At 38.7% G+C, this 16,995-nt stretch overlaps 2 protein-coding genes across 5 annotated transcripts in view; one reads left to right on the top strand and one right to left on the bottom strand.

Annotated features, from left to right (window-relative positions):
- The first annotated feature begins 373 nt into the window (after positions 1-373).
- Positions 374-16,924, top strand: LOC109042553 (glucose transporter GlcP). 3 transcript variants are annotated; one of them, XM_072300133.1, is made up of 7 exons: positions 374-732; positions 2,017-2,152; positions 3,470-3,655; positions 5,583-6,082; positions 7,990-8,268; positions 9,813-10,071; positions 16,625-16,924. In XM_072300133.1, the coding sequence occupies exons 1-6, from the start codon at positions 688-690 to the stop codon at positions 10,047-10,049; spliced, it is 1,383 nt and encodes a 460-aa protein (XP_072156234.1). In that variant the 5' UTR covers positions 374-687; the 3' UTR covers positions 10,050-10,071; positions 16,625-16,924. The 3 variants fall into 3 exon arrangements, 2 of the variants coding, with proteins under 2 accessions (XP_072156234.1, XP_018914907.2); XR_011899816.1 differs by lacking the exon at positions 16,625-16,924 and adding an exon at positions 10,806-12,821 and having other exon boundaries at positions 376-732; positions 9,813-10,754; XM_019059362.2 differs by lacking the exon at positions 16,625-16,924 and having other exon boundaries at positions 376-732; positions 9,813-12,821.
- Positions 12,971-16,995, bottom strand: part of LOC109042597 (acetylcholine receptor subunit alpha-like) — a 137,039-nt gene continuing 133,014 nt past the window's right edge. For both annotated transcript variants that reach the window (XM_072300132.1, XM_072300131.1), the window contains exon 14: positions 12,971-15,578. The gene's annotated coding sequence lies outside the window, so the exon portion shown is untranslated. The remainder of the gene's footprint in view (positions 15,579-16,995) is intronic.

The following is a 16,995-nucleotide window of genomic DNA, read 5'->3' as shown; positions in this document are numbered from 1 at the left end:
CAAAATTGGAGAAAAATGACGGGTAGCTGAAAAAATGGAACCAATTGATGCGATATATCTCATGCCGTTCTGACACAAAATATGGCGTCCATCGAATCACCTTAAAGATGCGATATTTTTCCGAGAGTTTTGAAAGGGTTTCGGTACCAGCATATATTGATCTAGATTTTTCCAAGGGGTGGAGGGGCAGAATAGGGTAGGGGGGGGGGGCTGCGGCCAGACAATTTTCGAAATTTAAAAGCATCTAATGTGCAGTTTGAGTTAATTTTGTCATGACTGAAAATATAAGCGTTCCACCTCATTTCCTCAATTCCTTTCTTTTTTCTTACTTCCTTCTTCTTTATTCTTTTTTGGGCGAACGGGGGGCAAGAGGGGTACGCCCCATACGCCCCCTCTTAGATCCGACTATGGTTACCAGCGAACTGTTTGTGCGATAACAGCCACAACATCGATCTACATGAAGTTGTGAAGATAAAAAGGTATCGTCATCAAACTATTTTTTCGTCGATCGATCGTGCTACAATGTCTGGTCAATTAATATGAAACCCAAAACAGTCTCACAAACGATCTTCTCGTAAACTCGCGGCGCCTGACAAACACGACGACATGGTTATTCGCTTTGGAGAACAGAATTTGAAGTAGTTTTTAATTATTGGTGTCCTGGAGCATATAGTGATCATTCAAGGAATGGAGGCAGATAAGCTACCGGTTTCGGAGGGTTTCATTAGACCAGTATGTAACTTTCGATATATTTCATATTAGTAAAAAATTTAAACGGAAAAACAGGACTTTTGTTTTACTTAATGTCGAAGTGATTCATCTCTTAACTGCAGCCATGTGATACATGCCAAGACATCACATTTAAATCTATACTATTATGTGTAGCATTATTGATACTCGATTAATATGTTTGTAACTTAAAGCTGATTTAGATCCACGTAAAATCTAAAAGTTTTAGATCAGTTGCAATTGCTTTTTAATTAGAATTGAGATATCTATTACCTGAGTGTCGATCAAGCATTGATCTCGGAGGTAAAATTTCGTTGGTTCCTTATGTTCTGTATCACACTAACTTTATCTGTAACGTGCGCACGTGTGATTTTAGATATTTTCGAAATGTTAATGCGTCCGATCTGACGTTTGCTATTTTCAATGCAAGGCTGGAGTAGGGAGCGAAGGTAGGGAGGAAGAGGATGAAAAATTTAGAATTTTTTTTTGGTCCACTTAAAGTAGATTTATTGGTTTTACGGATTAACGGATCTGAATAAATGGAAGAAAAACCTAAACGCACTCCTATATGATGGGTGTAGTGCACCACAGTAATATGAATCAGGCACCAAAATAGAAAGATTGAATCTGTTTGGTTTTTGTAATTTAGAAATAAAAATTTTGCCTCGAAATTTTCAAAACGTTATCGTATCACGTCGTCGTATCTGTTGTTTCGAGAGAATAAACAACAACAGTTCGTAATAAATAACCGAGGAAAAATAAATTCATTCACATGTTTGACAATGGCACTAATGCTATCATTAATACATGCATTTACTTGATATTGCATAATTTACATGCTGGACTTTAAGCTTCGCGATACCTGGCGCTGATGTTAGGTATATTAGTCTCAGAGGTGAGCTCAAGCAAATGGAAATTGTCAAAGTCAAGTGCATAGATAAGAGTAGATATAAAATAAAAGATTAGCGATTGAATTTGTTAAGTACTATGATTCCATGTTTACGTGCTGTCATGAAAATAAATTTCATTTTTGTGCTTTAAACAAAGTGTGTTCATCATCAAGAAATCTTAAATATTCTGATACGCATCGCACAAACAAACAATGAAATGATTCAAATGTTGGGCATGCACCCACAGGATATCCAACAATATGATTAGAAACTGGGTTGAAACCTAGTTTCTGCTGAAATGCATAATGGGGCTCTCATTGAAAGAGAGGAAGATTTCACAATTTTCGTAAAATAATTAATTACAATCATAGATCTTGCTTTTTTATTATCTATACAGTTTCTTCTCTCCGCATGTATATATCCGCTTCACATTGTTGGAGGAGCAATAATGGGCCAATCCGCTGGGATGCTGCCGCAACTGTTGGATAAGGACAGCTCGATACCTATTGATATGGAACAGGCAACTTGGATAGGTCAGTCTTCATTTCATCAATATAAAGCACGCAAACTCCCTGCAAAATTTGCCCAATATTTAACGAATCTATCGCTCATCGAGGAACACTTCGTTCACCGCAGTAGTGCAAACCATGGTTTTTTCCACGTTGATCTTATATCCGTATTTTACACAACCCAAGTTGGAAGAAACCATGGCATGCACAACCATGATGGATGACGTCACATGCCGTATTCTTCGATGCGTGATATCAATGTCTTTAATCATTTATAAAGCTTACTGCAAAAGAACGGTTACTCTTTTGAGGCCCCTTCAATCTGAAGATGGGTCTCTATCACATAAAACTTCACCAAACATCATAAACTTTCAGAAGTTATGAAGCTATCTTTCCGCCTCGTAAATTTCTGTGCATTTGAATTTTCCCTCCCTCATAACCTAGTTCGTCCGCTCTCCTCAACTTACAGATATGTACGAAAGAATACGAACAGGTAAAAACATCAGAGACCGTACCAAAGGCATTAATAAACAGAAACAGAATGGGAGGGAAATCAACAGGAAAGGAATGTTGGCAAAAATTATTTTTCATACATGTTTTATTTTATTATTTTTTGTCTCTAACTAACTAACGAAGTAACTAGCTTACTAACTTACTCTCTCGTTCCACTGCAACCAATCAAAAATTTCTTTTTACAAATTTAATGTAGATTTCGTAATATTTTACACAACTTTACGCCACTAGACAGTGCAGAACTATCTACTCGATAGTTTTGAAATAAGGATTTTAAGTCCAATAGTTTATTTGTTGAAGAGGAATACATAAGAAAAATAGGGAGGCTCGATGAGGAGCCAAAGACCAGCAAAAATGAATGAATGAATGAATTTAATTTAAATGAATGATATTAATAGATAGATGCATTTTGTTAAATTAAATTCTTGCTTGGAATCGTTTAGTCAAACAGATACATTTACGAACATGTTGGAAGAGATGACGGTTTAAATCTGCCGAAGGCCACCTCCTGCGCTGTTAATATTTAACGCGCATGTTCCAATTTACGCTAGATCTTGTGCATAGAATCACCCCAAATTGAGCCTCCATTCATCTAATTGTAAGAGGTTCAGCGTAGATAGCTAGTGCTGATTTGTGACGTCCGATTAGACTACATTTTGCAATTAAGAATTGCTGGCTCATCCGTACAATCACAAGTCTGCACATAGAACTACTATTATACGTACTTACGTAGTTTTGGAAACGAGCCAGAAATATTAGTTACTAATTGTAAAATTTTAGTTCAATTGTTTCAAATGTTTGAACTGAGTTGTGTAATCTGAATTTCAGCCAGTTCAACGGCCATTGGTACGTGCATCTCATCAGCCATAAGTGGACCCCTATCAGACATGTTCGGCCGCATGAGAGTGGTACAGATGTCTTACTTCTTGATGGCTCTCGGCCACGCTCTAATGATGGCAGCCAGCAGTTTCACAGGTCTTGTCGTCGGCCGGCTTACCGTCGGATTAGGATTGGGTGGGTATTCACGTATGCCAATAACATAAAGTAGAAGCCCAGTAAATACCTTTGTGTGTTTCAAGATTTTGCGAGAAAGCTGCCATTGTTTCCGATATGATTCGCAATTCTTGTGGTTCTGTTTTAAGCATCAGACGTTAGGTATCACTTTTAAATTTTCCATACATGAAGCGCATGGGCATCCTGAGGGTATCGAGAATGCTAAAAACTGAATTGTTCCAATAATGTTAGTCCCTGATTTTATTTTTAAAACCCTCTAAATTATTGGCAATATTCAAGTGTTTGCCTGGAAACAGCTTGTAAACGATTCTCTTTAACGATCAGATAGTCTCTTGCAGAGGGGATAGATAGGTGCAGATAGGTGCTTTTTTTGGATGAGCCAGAACTTTTAGTTCCTTGGTGCAAAAGAGATAATGCATTTATAAGGCTCACATCGCAGTCGTCTGCTTAATCTTATATGACTGAAATAAATGTTAGTTCTGCCTGAAAATCTTTTGGAACTTGGCAAGTTTTAGTGAACGCTTAGTTAACTGTTAGTTTGTGAACGCCGGGAGAGCCTTCAAATACTGGCTATACATCCCGCTTTATCGGGAGGGTAGTTTAGTTGCGTGACCCAACTGAACGCTTAGAACACCTTCAAATCTGGCGATACCTCTCGCTTCTCCGGGAGGTTAGTTTAGTTGCGTGACCCAACCGAACGCTCAGAACGCCTTCAAATCTGGCGATACTTCCCGCTTTGCCGAAAGGTTAGTTTAGTTGCGTGACCCAACCGAACTCTTAGAACGCCTTTTTGCATTATTCATGCGTCACAAATAGAAAGTAAATATTTCGGCAATTAGTAAACATGTAGTATGTTAGTATGTATTCAGTATGTTAGTCAACCATGCCTAACATATGCCTATAAATAGTATAACCTGATGAATGCAACAATTTCAAAGTATTTTAACCTTAAAATACATAAAACTGGGTGATTTTTAGGCAGAAATTGAAGGAAGATTAGCGCCACAAGTGCCTCGAAATGCGCTCAAATAGAGTTAAAATTTTAAAAATTTTCCCCGGACCCCCCACTGAGCTGAAAGATATTCTATACCCCCCAGACCTCCCGGTGATGGGGGGCCAGGTCCTCCCCAGCAAAATGACCTAGCTACGCCTATGATCAGAATCAACCTCAAGAAACTTAGATAATCTTAGCAGCACTGTAGAGGTAACTTACACAACGCACCTCTTCTAAAATTGGCGGCTCTAATTTACTGAGCACTGCGAAGATTGACCTATTTTAACACAAAGATAGCAAGGGTTTGGACAGATCGTGTCAAGGAGGGCTTAGGGCCCAAAAGGGCAGCCAGCCTTCTGACACACAAAATTTCACTGCCAATCTTCAGATTCCGATTCAAACTAGCATAGCAAAGTATGTTCAGAAGTGATCGTTCATCCACAAAAATGAGTGAATTTATGCAAAAACTACGTCAAATATGTGCACACAAAGACAAGGTGTAACAATGGCAACAATAAATCGTTCTGGATAATTTGAATTCATAGGTTGGCTGCCCTTCTGGGCTGTAACTTTACTCGCGGAGGAATCCGTGAAGGCCTGATGGGTTTTCGAGTGTCACACCCGCAGTAATACTTTTGCTATGTAAGTACCTACTTTGCCTTGCTGAGGAAGAACGCCGTATGAACATTCGAGAGTCGCAAAATTTCGTCTTGGAAAATATTCATTTTTGAAGAAAGTTATCAACATTTTTCCTTGAAATTTTTAGACCTTTTAAAGCTAATTGCAAACTAAATTACCTGAAAAATTGCACGAAAAATAATCACAAATGATCTTGAAAACGTGTGATTTTTCAAAGAAAATTTGGCAACGCTTGCAGGTTCATACGGCGTCTTTCCCTAGCACGGCAGTACTCTAGTCATGGCTTCCTTGCAGGTTGCGATTTCGCATCTTTCATCTATGTTTCGGAGACGGTGCCGGCTGCTCTGCGCGGGGTTCTGATGGCACTCTACACGGTGATGTGCTCCCTGGGTTTCATATACATCTACGTAGTAGGAGGATACTACCATTGGACCATCGCGACTGGTATCAACGCCATAACGGCCACCTCTGGTCTGGCCCTTTCTTTCTTCCTCTACGAGACCCCGGTTTGGCTCGTACGTCAAGGTCGACTGGAGACCGCCCGCAAGAGCCTTCGTCAAAGTGGGATCCCCGCGGCCAGCCTGGAGGCCAAGCTGAAGGAACTTCAGGATGCGGCCGAGAACAAGTCCACCGAGACCTTCAGCCTCGGTGATCTGCTGGGTCCGACCGTTTGGAAGCCATTCTCCATGGTTTGCATCATGGCCGTCCTCCAAAATATGGCTGGGTTTTATATTGTGATATCCTACTCCATTCAGTTTATGGCCGAGTTCCATTCCGGCTACAGCCCGGTACAGGTAAGCTGCCAGCAAGGGGCAAGATGGAATGTGTTAGAAGTGTCGTCAGCTGAGTTGAACATTATATACTTTCAGTTTGCAAGCGCCGACGACGAATTTGGGTCTCTGCACAAAGCGGCGTTCGCTAGTATCCACCTTGAAAATATCCGTCTCATGATCGTGTCGTAAAAAAAACTACTTATCAGACATGATTCGCGACTTTTATATGGTTGTGATTTTTATGTGGCTAAAAATTAGAGTGTTATACGGTTTAAAAGTATTAAAAAGTTTGTGTAAGCTTGTGTTCTTGCTTCTGCGAGAGTCGGATGTTTTCATGTGGATAGTAGTGATGCGAAAACGCTTGCAAACCGAAAGTAAACAATGGTCTAGCTGACTACACCTCTAAGCAGAAAGGAGGTAAGCCACATCGGTCATAGCCGATTTCAACCAGGCAATTTAATTTTTCACATAAAAACGGCTGTGCGGATTTTCGTGCAAATTTCAGTGAGTTTTTTGCATAGTACGAAGCGAATCCCTTTAACTTTTCAAAATAATCAGCACAAAACTTCTCTTGTACAAAATTAAAATTCCTAGTTAAATTTAGCAATAGCTTATGCGGCTTGGGTCCTTTCTGCTAAATGCAGTCCAATATCCTGTGTTGATGATAACCTGTTTGTGAAATTAAAACAATGATGATAATTATGATGTGGTCCGGGAGGCTGGGTTTTATTATACGCACTGTTATTCACTGGGGAGTGAAATTCAGTGCCAGAGTCTACATAGCACCTAAAAAGCCCGAGTGACATGAGTGTGGGGTGAAATTAGCACCATAAAAGCGTATGATACTCCGCAAAAAGAGTAGATTTCGCTGCTTAATAGTGTAAGTCATTCCGTAGGATAGAGAGAACAGATTCCGCTCTGAATCCATATCTTTTTGGGTTCTCGGGCGCTATATAGACTCCGGCACAGAATTTCACTCCAAAATTTTTAACAGTGTAGATTACGAGCTGAGAAATCTGCTATAAAACAGAATACAACTAATCTAACTGCCTGGTAAAACATTTAGTGTCATCGGGATTTGAAGGCGCTCCAAGACGCGCTTATGAAGTTCTCTACCGTAGTGAAAGCTTCATTATGTCGATGCAAATTATTGCAATTTGACAACGAATTAATACGCAAGTCGCTTACAACTTGCCGGCAACTGCTGACTGCCTGTGACATATCCACCATGGATTTACGGTGCAACGTTAGGAGAGTGATTATTTAGACCAATACCAGTAACGTCAATCGGACTTCGTTTTGCAATTAGGACTACAACTTCTAGCTAAGTTTAGAAACAACGTATTTCCTATTAGTTTCTCTATGCTCATAAAAGTTTTTACCGATTGGCTAGAAATGTTTGTTTCTAATTGCAAAATGTATAGTCCAATTAACGTACATATAGCTAATAGTTGAAGCGCTGTGTGCAGAAAGGGCATTTCTTGGTTGCAGTGTCTCAAAATCTCTGCTAAAGTTTCATCCATTATAATTAAAGCAAATTAATGTATCTAATTTCTGTTAACTTTCACTGAATATTCTCTACGCTTTTACAGTGCTAGAAACGTAAAATTTCATCAGCAAAACCACCCAATAGCTTCCTCCCTAAAATATAATTAGCACTCGAGTGAAACGTCGCAACTAAGAAGTGCCCATTTTGCACCCATCGCCTCAATTGGGCTACATTTTACAATTTGGAACTATAAATTCTAGCCCGGTTTAAAAACAAAGTATGTGTCATTAGTTTCCTTTTGCACACAAGTGTTTTTCCACAAGAGCCAAAATTTATAGTTCCAAATTGCAAAATGCGGTCCAATTAAGAGTGATAAAATTCTTTTCGCACGCACATCTGAGAAAATAACGGGATTAATGTCTTTTTGTGAACACTCCAGGTGACTGTGGGGATAGCAGTGGTGAGACTAATCGCCATGACACTGACTTCTTTCTGGATGCGGCATGCACGGCGTAGGGTCATCGGATCCGTTTCAGGGTTCGGCTCGTCTGCTTGCCTCCTGGCAGTCTTTGCCTTCTTGCACTTCGGACATCTGGCACCAGTTCTCGTAGAGAACCAGTGGATTTTGATAGCTTTGTTCTTTGCTTATATTTTCACGATGACCCTTGGAATCTATGCTCTGCCATGGACGATGCCTTTCGAGATATTTCCGATGAAGGTAAACCTCTCACTTGGAACTTTTTCCATCAAGACCTTTGGGAAGCATCTGTCTGCAAAGCAAACCGTGTTTGCGAAAATTGGAAATTTTCGAACGAAAAAGGAAGAACAACTTAGCGCTAAATCCTAACACAGTCCAAAAAAGTCCACATTTTTTCTGTTTTTTAATGCCCTTACATATGAGATCAAATGGAGCCAGCTGAAGGTAGTATTGCTGAGCCCTACAGTTTGTAAGGCTGGACCCTAAAATTGCAAGGCTGGACCCTAAAGTTGCAAGGCTGGACCCTAAAGTTGTTAGGCTCTGCACCACTGCCTTTAGCCGGCTAAAAATGTTAGGGCTCAGCTCGAAGTTGTTTTTTCCGCTAAACGCAAAATAAACGCATTGCGTTGTTAAAAGTGAGTAATCGTGAAAAAAATAAGGAAAGGACATTTCAAAAACAAAACTTTTATGCAGGCCATAGAAAAGTACGGTGTGCTTTTCCCATAAAAGGCTGTTTCAGCGATGCGTCATGAAACTCAATTAAAGTTTATGCAGAAAATATCTCTTTCCTGAAGTCATAGGCCTCAGGTTCCTTTAAGTATTTCGAGTGTTACTTTAAGAAGGAAGTCTGAGCTCGCTCTAAAAAGTCTTACCAGTGGAAGAGGGATACTTAAGGGCAAAACTCCTAGTTTAAAACCATAATTTATGTCCCAAATTTTCAGCTATTTTTAAGGCTATCTCCGTTTTGTTCTGAAAAAATTGGGACGTCGGGTTAAACCAGCCTTAAGCTTTGAACGCACCACACCTTTCTCTCTTTGATACTCACATTAACGAGAATTTCAAACTTCATGGAATGACAAAATTTATCATCCACATTCATCTTTTATGACCGGGTCTTCAAAAAGGGACCTCATCTTCCAGGAAAAAGTCTCCTTAACTTTATTCAACAACTTAAACCACCTTTTCTATAACCGAATACTTTTTTGTCTTGCAACTTCAGGAATTATATTTCCTTCAATTTTTGAGCTTTCGAGGAAATTGTGCCAAAATTTTCAGTTCTGTTTCCTTTACTGCACTGATAAAAATATTCGTGTTCTTGTGATACCTTTGGTTAACATAGGAAGTGAAACATATAAATCAACCCAAATTTTGTGTTGATTTTGGTACAGTTTGCTATGGATTTAGCGCAGAAAACAATGAAGGGACCGGGAAACTCCAGAGCTAACCGAAGGCTCGAATTGTCTGGACCGCGTTTACCAGAAAGTAACCAAGTCACATCAGGTATTTCCACATTTTTAAGTGGGCAATTTAATTTTAAGCAAGAGGACGTTCGTGCGGACTCCTTTGAAAATGTTACGGACTTTGCTTCGTACCAAGCAGAAAATTCCTTTGAATTTGGTTAAAAATCCGCAAAACCGTTTTCACGTAAAAATAAAATTGCCAAATTAATGTGGCAATAGCTGATGAGGCTTGGTTTTTTCCTGCTTAAAGCGGTCCATTTTCGTTTTACGTCCCGCATTAAACAAACTTTTGTGTTGAGTTTTCCCTCTGTGTGTGGGTTGCAGGTGCGCGGTTTGATGTCCGGCATGACCTACGTTTCGCAGTTCATAGCGATGTTCGTGTCGGTGAAGCTGTACAATGTTCTAATGGATAATCTGCATCTCCAGGGGATGATACTCATGTTTGCGGTGGGGTCCGCGCTATTCGGCTCGTTTTGCGTGACGTGGCTCGTTGAGACTCACCGGAGAACGCTCGACGAGATAGAGGCAGAGTTCGCTGGAAAATCAAAAGTTTACACGTGAAACTACTACATCATCCGAGCGGGTATGATTTAATACAGTCTCCAGTTCCTACGCAAAGGAAAAACGCCGTAAGAGCTTTCAATGTTGCCAAATTTCCTACAAGAATATATTTATTTTTCAAGAAAGTTATGAATATTTTTCCTTAAAACTTTCAGATACCTTTGATTAAATGGGTTTGTTGCACGCAAGTAGAGATACATAGCTAAATAAATATACCCTAGGTAGAATCGCACGGAAATCACGTTTGGCACGTCAAAAAAGGCTGAAATCCATTGCATCCTGACATCCAAGGCGCGCAATTTGCGTAGTTTGTAACACGCTTGATCAAGTTTCCCGCGACTAGCACAGGAGAGAATTCCATGAGCGCCGCCCGCGGCGCATTATGGTCCAAAACTCAAGAATAGGAAGAAATAAGTCGGATAATGACTGAAAGATCACGAAAGTTTCGAAATTGATGTTTTTTTGAGTCGATAATTTCGAATTTGATGTCAAATTGCCTACGTTTTAACGTCCTGACCTATTAATTGTAGGCAAGCTTATGGTACGCTGTGGCGCGGCGTGATGCCGCGCGCTGCCAGCTCGAAATGCACACTGACGCCTACAAACCTAAATGGATACTTCAAGCATTGCGCAATGCGTGAAGTAGCTCTTTAGGTTTGTAGGCGTCAGTGCACGCATTGCGCAATGCTTGAAGTATCCCCTTAGGTTTGTAGGCGGCGGTGCACGCATTGCGCAATGCTTGAAGTATCCCCTTAGGTTTGTAGGCGTCAGTGCGCGTTCCGCGCTGGCAGCACGCCGCGCCGCGGAGCTCCCGATGCGGGCGGGTGTTGGACGATTGCGGGAAGAGCCTAGATTAGAGCTACCTGGCCAAGAAAATCGTATGTTGTGTAATTTTTTTTTTTTAAATTTTCAACTTTTAAAATTACACACTGGTCATGTGAAGTAATAAGTGAACTCTCAACGCTAGATGAATGAAGGCAGGTCGTGCGCCATGCGCGCAGGACGGCTCATGAAATTCTTCCCTGTGCTCTATCGAGTTTCCCGCGTCTGCCGGCAGTTTTTATCTGTCACCGCCGACCAGGTCTACACAGACATAGGAGTAAGAAAAATACCTGAGTAAACTGACCACCTCGCTAACTTTTTCTATCGTATGATTTCAATCGTCATCAAGCGTTTGTTTCCTTTTTCTTTCTTTATGTTTCAAAAACAAAATCATTGAAACAATTGAAATCTTACGCAAGAGGAGTTTATAACAGTTCGCGGGGTTGTTTGTTTACTTACGTTAGGTCTCTCTTCGGGCAAACCTGATTGCCGGCCTTCAAGAAAAACTGCCCGCATACGCGGTAAATTTGAAAAACCGAGCTTTACAAACTACGCAGATTGTGCGCTAAGGAGTGGATTTCAGACTTTTTTGATGTGCTCGACGTGGTTTTTGAGATAATTTACTCTAAGAATGCACAATCAGTTAGCTGCATGTATCTCTTGCGTGTGAAAGACCCATCAAGATCAAATTAGGAACAAAATTCTCTGAAAAATCGAAAGAAAAATATGTACAAATTTCCTCAAAAATTCGTGATTTGTTGAAGGTAATTTGGCAACGTCTGAAGGCGCATACGGTGGTATTCCTTAGCACAGCAGAGTTTCGGCCCTCGATTTTGTGGAAAGATCCAAGGCACGTAGCTCAACCTGGGTCCCACGCACGATCTGAATTCAAACTTTTATTTCTACTCTTACACACTAAGAAAAAAAGTTCAGGCATACGCGGAGAGAAATACATTTCGGCTCAACTGCGCGATAAGTCTAAAAATACTTCTACAAACTTCTTACGGAGGTAGCGACTACCAGAGTAGTACAACCGTATGCTTAAAAGTTAACTGCGTGCTGATTATTTGAATTGATGGACAAAGTGATGGACAAAGAAGACGAAGGGAAAATAGAGCGATCCCATTGGTGAGAATTAGTGAATGTTACAGACTATAAGGGACAAACGATGGACCGATTATAGATAGTTTTCGATAGTCGTTTAATGTATCGTTTGGTTCAAAACAATAGAACATAACCTCAAACAAAACTTTCAGGATTTCAGTCGGAAAAGCTGAAAATGAGAAAATTCCTAACTATTTCACCTTGCGATGTCATTTAGTACTCATAAGAATCAAAAATCTATCAGAAAAACCTCGTTTCCTCAGATTACTCGATTGACTTTTCAGGCTATTGTTACATGTTGAACCAATCGATATCGATACAATCTCACCTATTTGATGTATCGAAAACGTTCTATATGGTCCATTACTCACCCCCTTTGTACATTACAACCGTCTGCATCCATCATTGAGATCGCTCAAATTCATTTTACCTTCTTTGTCTATAGCTTTGTCTATAAATTTTAGTGATCGGGGGGGCGGGGGGGGGGGGGTGGAGTACGCCCCTTGACCGCTTAGTAGTCCAACACTCCGAAGCACTTCGCGGCTCAGGCGTCACTCGTTGCGCGTTACTCTTATGACTTTATATTAAAGTGTAATATAAAAAATGTATTTCGGTGCTTCACGTCTAAGCTAGTATGTTGTGTTATTGATTATTTGGTCAAACGACTTGAAAATATGAAGTCTTATATTATTTTATCTTTATAATATAGTGACATGAGGAAAATGAGTATTAATAGACTGCAATAGTCAATCTGAGATACCTAATCAGTCCCAAATTTGGGTTATTTTCACCGTGATTGTTGTAAAATGAGGATGAACTGATTATAGTCCATCAATATCTTTTTGGGTTCTTATCAGTTCTTATCAGTGAAAAGTTAAGTAGGTATTAGTCTTGAGCATTAAATCCACCCCTTCATCATTATGCGGAAGCTAAAATGCATTTTAGGCAGCATATAAATGTGTAGAGGAAAACTTGGGGAGTATACAACACTCAACTTATAATTACAGTCATTTTTTTGTATTTATAGTTCTTTCCACGGAAGTATAAAATAGAGAGGATGAATCGACATGCCACAGTGAGAGAGCACCGCAAAATAGTTCATTCTTAAAATAATATAGCAACAGTGGCGGTTTTGTATGTCGGCAACACTGTTTTTCCTCCATTTGAATACGTTAAAAATATCGATTTTAGGTGAGGCAAGCTACCTCACCAAGAATCGCTTGTTTTAAATACATTTAAATAGATGAAAAACAGTGGTGCCAATTTTCAAGAGTCGCCTCTGTATAGCAACAATAGATTGTGATAATATGTAACAATAATGCAAGAAATAACAAATAACATTTTTAAGTAATTAACTTAATAACTAATAATGGACCACCTAGAATAACCCAGCCACCAGCATTAAAAATTGATGTTCACAACTTGTCCAATAATGGGTCACTGAACCATGAACGACTCTTAACTTGTGAATACATTTCTCATTCGTAGAACACGATGCGCCTATAAAAACGCAAAAAAGTAACTCAGAAACCGAGATTCAAAAAGCGCAACTTTTCGGAAAATTTAAAATGCCCCTGTTTCACGCATGTGATGAATGATGTCATCCGGCATCAATCAGAAGCGATTACGGGTTTCCGTCAAATGCCCTCTACTCCTTGTATTTGAAAACAATGGAAAAGTCATAATCATATCTTTAGAATCAAAGAATCGAATTTAATTTACGTTACCTGTAGTTAGCAATCAACAAGAATCCCACATTGCACTACGTTTTCTTTTAACAATCATAAAGGAACATGAGAGGAGATAGCGATTTGACTGCCGTTGTACATCACTTCTATCATTTTTCTGCCATGCCAGAGCGTTTGGAATTCCATCGAATCTTTGGACATTTTAAAAGCGGGCTTGTGCGAGATTTTGGTTCCAAAAATACGCAATAAGTTATCACGTAATCTACTCACAAGGGACTTTAAGTATTCAATTAATAACACAAGGTATAGTGACCCATTGTTGTATGAATTAACTGGAGGATTATCTTCTTTGATAATCGGAAATTAAGGAAAGACAAGTCATGTATTAAACTTTAACTCGCGATTTTATGTTCCTGGATAAAGTATACAATTCAAATAAAATTTCTCAACATATGTTTCCGGATCCGATCAATATCTCGCAATTTAAGCTCTGCTTATCAGATGTGTAACTAGTGCGATTAGAATCGCTATCGTTCTATAAGGCATAAAGAATACAATGTTATATAGGCTTTTCTATAAAGATGAGTCTTAGTGTCTACAACTTGATTTAGGTTTAAAGAGTTTTACAGCAATGCAAACCTGCGATTTCCAGAGAGGAACATACAACAATAATTCTGAGATCTGACAAGAGATCTTAGATAGCAAACATGACGAATCAAAACAAAAATTAGCTTATTTTCAATGCAGATTTAGAGAAATAATTTGATAAAATATTGTCTTAAACTTTCTGCGAAAGGTAGCATAACCCGCGATCGTATTTTTATCATTTCATATTTAAGATACAATTTTACAAACTTAATTTCCTGTTGCCCCCTCAAATTGGAATACATAAAATATTTCCCCTAGTTTGCATGCAAAAGGGCATGAGTTCAAAATGCAAAATTCTCCTGCAAGTTCATGAAACTTGTTCTCATCAGAAAATTACTTTCAAGACTTTCAAACAAACGTTGACACGTCTGACATCCATCAACCACTTTTAGAAAATATGAACTTCCCCTATGCCTGGTGACAGATTAGTCATGTTGCCTATTCTCGTAAACTTTTTTTGAACAGAGTACCTTTCCTTTGAAAACAATCAGTTCAATCATGATCAAGAGCAAAGCATATTCTGTTTAAATATAAACTGAGACTCCCACTCACAAAAAAAGATGAACATTTTAAAATTTTATCAAAGAATATTCCTACACCGAGAAGCGATAAAATCCAACAAACATGATTTACAAATTTTTATTGGTCCCTTAGAACGTGTCTTTGGTCAATTTTTAATTATTTGAGAAACGACCAAAGACTGAATGTTTTGAAAAGTATCTCCGTGATCAAAGTAACATTTTATTTTTTAATATTCTATACATAGATGCCTTCATTCATGTTCATCGTATGCATCCCAATTTTTCCGCTTCATTGGAAAAATGAGGGGCTTGGTGGACAAGGGGAATAGGTACAGTTTTTTTTTTTAAAGAAAATCGAGACTTAATGATTTCAAGTAAAACTAGTCTTAATGCATATTCTGTGCAAATTCCAATTTTTAAGCATCAAAAAGACAGTTTGAACCCTCTCTCCACCATAGGGATTTACGTAATTTCGAAACTTCAAACACGTATTTCTCGAAATGGCTAAAACTGCACTAGTGCGCTGTGTCCTCCAAGCCCCTCAAATGTACTTCTTTCATGAAATTTGGAGTACATTTTGGTCCTGGAAATCGTTTTCCCATCACTATATGACATATATTCTTTGGAATAAACATTACAACAATGCCTCCACATTAAAAACTGTTCCTTTTACGTGAAAACAATAATGGTTGGAAACGTGAATTGTGAATTTGTTGCTGCTGTAACAAAAAGCGAGTGGCTGAGTTCTGTAACAAAAACGAAGACAAAATTAATACAAACATTATATGTGAATGAAAATGACGTATGTAAAACGTCTAGGTACCTACAACTTATATCTCCATTAGTGGATAGTTGATTTTATAATCTTAATCGCAACAAGACAGTAGTTCTGTACACCATTGGCCGGAAAACGTGCCATGCAACTAGATCTAAGTGATGAATTAATTAGCTAATAGGCAGGCATCTTCATCAAATTGTAAATTCCTACGTTGTTAATAACTAAAGTAATGTTTGGTGGCTCATGCTGACATGTTTTTTGTAAAATAAAAAATAAGATTTCTGGTATACTTCTCAGGAGATATTCATTCAAGTTATCAATATTCTGATGATTAAAAATTAAGAATTGCAGAAATCGTAATCATACTTGATCGAGAAATTTAACGTCAAAAGTAGAGGGACGAATAAAAATAATTTACTGTGCTATACTTGGCAATCTTGCGAGGCTTTTAATAAAAAATTCGGTGGAGAAAATAGCGGTAGGTTGGTTTGCGGTAGGAGGTTTTTACGGGGTCATTCATCAATTTCGTTTCCACACACTCATAAAGGTTCTTTAAAAGCTTTTCCTCAAGTGACGTGCTCCCTACACAATTTTATACTTTCAGGAAATGTGAAACGCTGTTTAATTTCCATAGCTTATGTTTTTTTTTAAGAACAGAGGTTTTCAAGAAAGATACCTTTTTCTATTTCTCTGTCAAAGTTTGGAATGCTTTATAATTTCTCGATACCGCTGTGGTGACTTGATCACTAATTTGAGTCAAGAATAAAATCGCTAAAATTTAAAAAATTCAGAAACTTTCCTCACTTAATTTTCGTCCCTCGACGTCGTTTCAGAGAGTTCGCTGACCTCCCTATTCAGCGGTGATACTGCGACTTAAATATTAAGGAAGGAATGTTTTGAGTGTTTTAAATTTTGCCGATTTTATTCTTGATTTAAGTGTACTTTATTTGTTTTTCAGCATTATTTTCATTAGTATTTTAACTAATTTGAAGTTCTCTGCAATCTCTCACACAGAAACACTTGGCAAACCTCTCTCCGTGAAGCAGCCTTTTTTCTCATGTAGAATTTTCCTTTCCATATCACGTCGATAATAATAGGCCTATGGAAGTATTGTCCATAGCGTTTTTATGTTCACCGAAAAATGTTACAAGTGAATCTTAAAGAATATTTGAATGCTTGATCTGAAATTGTTCATGATTGGAATCTTAAATTATAAAGGCAATCACAATCTCAAGGTAAATGGAACGTTGGTGTTGGTGCGCTCTTGGCGATCCCTTTTGCCGAAATGCAGCCTTTCTTCCCCGCCTCCAGAGTCGGGGCGGGAGATTTAAATTTCAAAAATTTTGTAATTGCCGAAAACAAATATCGACGGTGTAAGTCGGCAA

Source organism: Bemisia tabaci, chromosome 4, assembly GCF_918797505.1.
Source record: "Bemisia tabaci chromosome 4, PGI_BMITA_v3".
In the NCBI taxonomy this organism is placed as follows: Eukaryota; Metazoa; Arthropoda; class Insecta; order Hemiptera; family Aleyrodidae; genus Bemisia; species Bemisia tabaci.
The sequence above is the reverse complement of the archived record's forward strand: the minus strand, read 5'-3'. Positions and strand labels throughout refer to the sequence as shown.

Bases quoted from the DNA above. Each gene is read 5' to 3' on its own strand.
- LOC109042553 (XM_072300133.1), top strand. From the start codon at position 688: ATGGAGGCAGATAAGCTACCGGTTTCGGAGGGTTTCATTAGACCA. The intron at 2,153-3,469 runs GTCAGTCTTCAT...TCTGAATTTCAG, and splicing joins GGAACAGGCAACTTGGATAG to CCAGTTCAACGGCCATTGGT. The intron at 6,083-7,989 runs GTAAGCTGCCAG...TGAACACTCCAG, and splicing joins CCGGCTACAGCCCGGTACAG to GTGACTGTGGGGATAGCAGT.